The following is an 8,012-nucleotide window of genomic DNA, read 5'->3' on the forward strand; positions in this document are numbered from 1 at the left end:
ACCTAATCATTCATCCATATGATTCAAAATGCTATCAGGGACGAGGTTTTATCATGGGGTTAGCTTTAGGGTTTGTTTGGTTTGGTCACCTCTTTATTGGGAAGAGCTTAAATTTTATTTTTGAGCATTTTATGATATGTTCCTTGTAATCATGCACAAAACCAATTCTTTCAAGATTTTTCTTTTTTGAAAATAAACAAATTAAGTGCTGTGAGATCCATGCAATGAAAAAAGGGTTCTTTTACACCAAGAAATCATGGCCAAACTCTGCTTTATTGATTTTACGAGGAAGCTAAACACATTAGACATAATATCTCTTTATAGAATTAGAATTCACGGGTCTGGCTAGATCTTCTCCATCCATTCTAGACAACTTCAAAGCTCCTCCTGAGAAAGCCTTCTTCACTACATAAGGACCTTCATAATTTGGGGCCCATTTGCTTCGATCTTCTCCTGGCAAAGACAATAATTTCTTCAGCACTAGATCTCCTTCTTGGAACATGCGAGGTCTAACCTTCTTGTCATATGCCTTGGCCATCCTCTTCTGGTAGAGTTGATGATGACAGATTGCAACCAACCTCTTCTCACTGATCAGGTTTAACTGTTCATATCTTACTTTGGCCCATTCAGCCTCTTCTAATTCTGAATCCATCAACACCCTCAATGAAGGTATTTCTACTTCCAAAGGCATCACCGCCTCCATTTCGTATACCAGAGCATACGTAGTAGTCCCTGTCGAGGTTCTTACTGCAGTGCGATATGCATGGAGAGCAAATGGCAACATCTCATGCCAATCCTTGTAAGTGACTACCATTTTCTGCACAATTTTCTTGATATTCTTGTTGGCTGCTTCCACAGCACCATTCATCTTGGGCCTATATGGTGAGGAATTTGAATGCTTGATTTTCCATTTGGTACAAAGCTCCACGATCATTTTGCTGTTGAAATTCTGTGCATTATCGGTCACTATCTTTTCTGGCGGACCATAGCGACAAATCAAGTCTTTTTCTATAAACCTCTTTACCACTTTCTGTGTTACATGGGCGTATGAACTGGCTTCTACCCATTTTGTGAAGTAGTCAATAGCTACGAGGATGAATCTATGCCCATTGCTGGCTTTTGGGTTAATCGGTCCAATCACATCAATTCCCCACATCGCAAATGGCCAGGGCGATGCTAAATTAATCAGAGGAGTCGGAGGCACATTGACCTTATCGCTATGCACTTGACACTTATGACATTTCCTGACATAGTCGATGCAGTCTTTTTCTAGTGTCATCCAGAAATAACCGGCCTTTTGTATCTTCCTTGCTATCATATGTACGTTAGCATGAGTTGAGCAAATCCCTTCATGTACCTCCCGTAAAGCCTTTTTAGCATCGGTCTCATTCAAACACCTTAGCAAGGTTCCATCAAATGATCTTTTATACAGAATCTCTCCGTCTAGGTAGAAATCCATGGCCAGCTTTCTTAGGGTTTTCTTATCCATCTTCGAAGCTCCCACTGGATATTCCTGATTTTGCACAAAATTCTTGATATTGTAGTACCAAGGCTTATCATCTACCTCCCCTTCAACTGAGCAACAATGAGCTAGGTTATTTCTGATGTCTATGTGTACAGGATGTACCTTATGCCCTAGATCAATCGTAGCCATAGCAGCCAACGTGGCCAAAGCATCCGCAAAATGGTTCCCTTCTCTTCCTAGATGGGTGAATCTTATCTCTTCGAATTCTTCTGATAGTGCAGCTAAATATTCCTGGTACGACCTTAATTTTTCTTCCTTTGTTTGCCATTCTCCTTTCACCTGACAGATAATCAACATTGAGTCACCATATACATCTATCTTTCGGACCTTCAACTCTAGCGCGGCTTCTAAACCCAAGATACAAGCCTCATATTCAGCCGTATTGTTGGTGCATTCAAAATACAATTTAACTGAAACCGGATACTGTTTCTGGTCAGGAGAGATGATCACTGCACCGGCCCCATTGCCATAAACATTCACTTCTCCATCAAAAAACATGGTCCACCAATCTGTCTTTTCTTCTTCTCCTGCTATTGATAATACATTTTCATCTGGGAAATCAAAATCTAATGGCTCATAATCTTCAACAACATTATCAGCTAGGTGGTCGACAATTGTGCTCCCCTTCTTTCCTTGTTATATATACTATGTCATATTCTGACAACAAAACCTGCCACCTTGCAATTCGGCTTGAGAGATAGGGCTTGTCACAGATGTACCTTAGTGGATCCACTTTTGAAATCAACAAAGTGGTGTGATACAACATGTAATGTCGTAATCTTTTTGTCGCCCAAACCAATGCACGACAGAGTTTTTCTATCGCAGTGTATCTGGACTCACATTCAGTGAACTTCTTACTTAGGTAATAAATAGCCCTCTCTTTCCTTCCGGTTTCATCATGCTGTCCCAATACACATCCCATAGCTGTTTCAGTCACCGTCAGATATAGTATTAAAGGCCTTCCTGATACAGGAGGAACAAGCAAAGGTGGACTTTGTAAGTATTGCTTGATTTTATTGAATGCCTCTTCACACTCCTCATTCCAAATCCCAGGATTCTTTTTCCTTAGTAACCGGAAGACAGGTTCACATGTTATGGTTAGTTGAGCTATGAATCTGGCAATATAGTTCAATCTTCCCAAGAATCCTCTCACCTCCTTCTCCGTGTTTGGGGATGGCATGGATTGGATGGCCTTCACTTTATCAGGATCCACCTCTATACCTTTGTCGTTTACCACAAATCCCAGCAGCTTTCCAAATTTAACTCCAAATGAACATTTTGCAGGGTTGAGCTTTAGTTCGTACTTCCTCAAACGCTTAAATAACTTCCTTAGAACTTTTACATGATCTTCTCCCTTCTTGGACTTAGCAATCATGTCATCTACATACACCTCAATCACCTTGTGCATCATATCATGGAACAGAGTCACCATGGCTCTCTGATAGGTGGCTCCTGCATTCTTCAGACCAAATGGCATAACCTTGTAGCAATAGGTTCCCCATGGTGTAACAAAAGTCGTTTTTGCCTTATCTTCTAGAGCCATCTTTATCTGATTGTATCCTGAGAAACCATCCATAAAGGAATACGTGGAACTACGTGCAACATTGTCCACTAAAACATCTATATGTGGTAGAGGAAAATCATCTTTGGGGCTAGCTTTGTTCAAATTTCGGAAGTCCACACAAACTCTAATCTTTCCTTCTTTCTTTGGTACAACAACAATGTTGGATACCCATTGTGGATATTTGACTACTTCTAGAAAGCCTGCATTCCACTGTTTTTCGAGTTTTGTCTTAACTTTGATCCAAATATCCGGGTGGGCTCTCCTCAACTTCTGCTTGACTAGCTTACAACCTTCCTCGAGTGGTATCTTATGCACGACGATATTTCTATCCAAACCAGGCATATCCTCGTAAGACCAAGCAAAAACATCTGCATATTATTGTAATAGGGCTATTATTTTTTCTCTTTCATCAGGAGTGATTAAGGTCCCTATTTTCAACTCTTTTTTAATCTGATCATTACCCACGTTTATGGTTTCTAGCTCTTCTGTAGTTGGTTCCCAGGTTTGTTCATGTTGCTCTACTAACTTCGTAAATTCCTTAACATTGCTTTCATCCCATTCTTCTTCTTCCATGGTGATAACATGTTCGTTAAAGTTTGGCCATTCATTCTTGATGCTAAGTGTATGTGATGTTGTGGAAGATCCGCTTTCAGGGTTCCTGAAAGCGGAAAGTGTTTGGTGTAAATGCACAAGTAAAGAGACAAATTTGGAAAACGCATGATCTCGTTAACAAAAGGTGGGCTCAATGACAACAACAAAATCTAATTGACATCCTGAGCCTTGACTGTCAATTAGGGATAATAAAGCAAACAAAAGCAACGACAAAAACATGTTAAAGCAAACAAAGTTGGTTTACATTTTAAACACTACTGAAGCTTCTTGAGTCACCCAGTTTTGGAACTTCTCGCCCTCGACCAGCTTTCGCACGAAGGTCTTAGCTGAGACTTCTTCCATGGTGTGGATAGTCAGTTGTGGCAGGGCTTCATCTTCCTCTCCCGCTACCATCTTCATGTCACCTCCTTCCATGTTATCCTCCTCCAAAGTGTTTATGCTTATATTTGACAGTTCTTGACCAAGGCTTTCTGCTCCTTCATTGGGCTGCATTACATATGCAGCCTTCGGGAATGTCACTCTAAGGGGAGGGATTTCCAACTTTTCTTCTTCAGGCTCTCTTCCTTCAATCCTGGCCATTCTTCTTTCCCTTCTCCGACTGGCAGCCCACCGATGATCCTCTTTTTTAGGTTTATACCCCAACCCAAATCTTTGATCAGCACCTTTCATCTTTATCGGGTTTGCCTTTTTTGGTACCTCAGTGATAGGATTATACTGAAAGGGGATCCCTCGTTCCAAGAAGCATTGAGCCACCATCCTTGCTGCTTCTGAGATCCTTGGCCTTCTTAGTACTGTGTTTTCAGGCACCCAGTCAGTGTTTACAATCTCAAAAGCATGGATATTGTTATCCTTGCAATCCTCCGCCTCAATGAAAGGTATGGCCACATTCTTTATCATGGACACTGTCTCCTCAACTTTGACAGTCACCAACATCCCGTTCATGATATACTTCAGGCACTGGTGTAATGATGAAGTTACTGCCCCGGCCGTATGAATCCACGTCTTCCTAACAACATACATAGGAAGGGTGGATATCCATAACTTGAAATGTCACTAAGAACATTTGTGGCCCCACATATAGCTCCACTTCCAAAGTCCCTATTATTAGTCTAGGTGAGCCATCATATGCTCTGGCCATCATGGTACTTGGTTTCATATGAGATTCATCGATCGGCATTTCTTCCAGAATATGCTTTGGCAACACATTAAGGGCCGAGCCATTATCGACGAGCACCTTTCCTATAAGGCAGTCCTTGCACCTAACAGTAATATATAGGGGCTTGTTGTGTCCAGTACCTTCAGCATCAAGCTCATCAGTGGTGAAATACAGGTAATTAGTTGAATGGATTCTCCCCACCAAATGCTCCATGGTTTTCTGTTCAATGTCTTGAGGGACATACGCCTCATTCAAAACCTTTTACAACGCATTTCGATGTGGCTTAGAGCTGAGTATCAAGGACATAAGGGAGATCCTAGCTGGAGTCTTTTTTAGTTGATCTACTATGCAATATTCACTATGCTTTATCAACTTCAAAAATTCATTCGACTCCTCTTCAATCACTGGCTTATTAACTTCTGTTGCTTTGTCAAGATCTACCACTGCTTTGCCTTTTGCCTTCCTCAACTCTTCGGGAGTAAAGCACAGGCCACTCCGAGTTAACCCACTGATTTCAGTTTGGAATAAAGGAAGAGAAGCTTGAATGTTGGCAGCAAAACCATAATTATAAGGCATGGCATTGTGATTTCCTTTAGTGTGGGAAGGTTTAGCCAAGATTAACTTTGGTGGCCCATTAGCTGTTGGTTGGACCCTACATACTCTTGACATCTTATCTTGACCTTCCATCATACTTACCTCATGATTGCCTTCCGCAGGCTCGATCCTCAACTCTCCTAATGCCATCATTTTCACCACCTTCTTGCGAAACTCGATGCAATCCTCAATATGATGCCCCTCTCTCCCATGGAACTCACAATAGTCACCTCCCTCAAATTGACCTTCAATATTTATCTCAAGAAATCCTGATTTTACTAACATGCCATACAACTCCTTCATAGATACCTTCAACACCTTGCTTTGATTCCCAACTTCTATCATGCCTACTCTATTATTACTTGCGGCATGATTAGGCAATGGATTTGAATTGATGCTGGGCATGTCTTCGAACGATACCCACCCCCTTTTGATAAGCTCTAACAATCTCCTTTTAAAGGCGTAGCAGGTTTCGATTCCATGCCCCGAATTACCGGCATGGTATTCGCAAGTTAATTCGGGCTTGTACCATAAGGGAAAAGGCGGTTGGATTGGTGGTAGAAGGATCAGAGCTATTTGTCCAATGCTCAGCAATTTGGCGTACAAGTCTTTTAAAGGCATGGGTAGTGGAGGCAGTTGCTCCGAAGGGTATCCTGTATATGGCCTTTGGTTGTTTGGCTGGGGGTTTGCTCGATTGGTGTTAAAAGGTTTGGCAAAGTTCATGTTGGCGAATTGATGGGCAGGGATTTGTGGGTTTTGGTAGTTTACTTTTTTGCCCTTGTACCCGCCTTCTAAGTTATTAATGTCACCTTCCCTTTTTCTTCCAACAAAACCTTTCTTCTCTAAAGGCTCTGATATGCGCCCAGCTTTAATCCCTTGCGCTATTCTTTCTGCCACGCGTACAACATCATAGAAATGCTGAGATGAGCTCCCCATTAAATGCTCGTAGTAAGGTGCCTTGAAGGTATTAGCGAACAAAGTCACCATCTCCGTCTCTATCAATGGGGGTTGCACATTTGTTGCCTCATCCCTCCATCTTGTGCGTAAACCCTTACTGACTCTGGCTTCTCTTTTTCCATTGACATAAGGCTCGTTTGGTCTGGAGCAATTTCCAAGTTGAACTTGTACTGCTTAAGGAAAGCCTCCACTAAATCCTTCCATTTCTTGATTTTGGCATTATCCAACCTCATGTACCAGCTTAATGCAGACCCTGCTAGACTGTCTTGGAAAAAATAGATCAACAACTTATCATCATGGATCACCTCAGCCATCTTGTTGCAATAGGATTGAAGGTGAGTGTTTGGGCATTCTAATCCAGTGTACTTTATAAACTCCGGTATCCTAAAATCTTTTGGCACCATGATGTTTGGTACTAAGCATACTTTGGAAGCTCGCATGGGATCGAACCAATCATTTCCCTCAACTGCTCTTAACCTTTCTTCCAAAGCGGATATCTTGTCGTCGTTCATAAAACCAGTGGACCTAATTATCGAGAGGGCCATCCACTGTTTAAATCTACGTGACATGAGTTTGAGGGGCTGGGTAGGAATGACAGGTGTAAAGTGTTGTTCCGTTATGAATCTGCCCCAAGTTCTGAGATACCCCAAGGACATGAGCTGTGGATGCTCCTATCGGTGGTTGGCGTGGACGTTCCCTCCCGTTCTTAGCTCTTAGAAGTTGCTCAAGTAGATTGGTCATCCGGGAAACTTCATTTTTCACGGATTCCAGCTCACTTTGGTAGCGGGATTCTAGGGCGGCCCTCTCTTCGTTCTCCATTCTTGATCTCCAGCCTGGTGTAGTGGACCTTGGATGGGGGACCTATGTTTCACGATCTGGAGCAGTGCATGAAAAATATGTAAATGAATGTATGATAAAGAATGATGCATGAATGCATATGTAATGTTATCTATATTTTTTTTAAATAAAGAATAAAAAAAAACGATCGATGGCCAAAATTTCGCTTGCATAATGGGTATGGTCTCCTTTTGTCACATTCCCTCATCAAGGGGTAGTTTTGCTCAAGTTGTTTGCTTCGGTAGACTTAACTCAAGTAAGAGATATTTTTACAAAAGACGGGTCATAGCCCTTTTCATTAATAATATTAGTTAATAACATCTCTTGAAAAGAGTTACAAAAGCAAAGAAGAAAAATACATCAATCTTTCCTCTTCATCCTATTTCTAGCCACTGGTAAGGAAAGCAAGGCCTCGATTCTCAATTTTTTCTAAGAATGCATCAGTCTCAGCCAAGCTTTGTCGATAATGAAGGATGTCCCTCCCCACCCGTCGAGCATTGGTTCTAATGATCCGTGCATGAATGGCAATCTTCTCCATTTGTCGATAATGAAGGATGTCCATTTGCTCGTTTGCTGGCCATCTTCTCCATAAGCAACATGTTGTTCTGAATTTCAGGGTATTGTTGTTGGTTTTGGTGAACGATCTGTCTCCTTATGCTTTTCTGAAGCTTCCCACTTTTTTGTCAACTGCTTTACCCTTTCCCGCTCTTTGTCCAAGTTTTGCTTTCAACATCCTAAATTTCATTTTTCTTAGTTGCCAACCTATC

General features: G+C 41.6%; 1 protein-coding gene across 1 annotated transcript; it reads right to left on the bottom strand.

Moving 5' to 3' along the window:
- Positions 1-241: 241 nt before the first annotated feature.
- LOC140955309 (uncharacterized) lies at positions 242-7,227 on the bottom strand. Its single transcript, XM_073407713.1, has 10 exons — positions 6,971-7,227; positions 5,203-6,520; positions 4,720-5,115; positions 3,960-4,658; positions 2,679-3,434; positions 2,366-2,426; positions 1,805-2,076; positions 1,358-1,513; positions 398-1,030; positions 242-292 (listed from the first exon to the last, which is right to left on the bottom strand). The coding sequence occupies exons 1-10, from the start codon at positions 7,225-7,227 to the stop codon at positions 242-244; spliced, it is 4,599 nt and encodes a 1,532-aa protein (XP_073263814.1).
- Between the last annotated feature and the right edge of the window lie 785 nt (positions 7,228-8,012).

Source organism: Populus alba, chromosome 1 (genome assembly GCF_005239225.2).
Source record: "Populus alba chromosome 1, ASM523922v2, whole genome shotgun sequence".
NCBI classification, from domain to species: Eukaryota; Viridiplantae; Streptophyta; class Magnoliopsida; order Malpighiales; family Salicaceae; genus Populus; species Populus alba.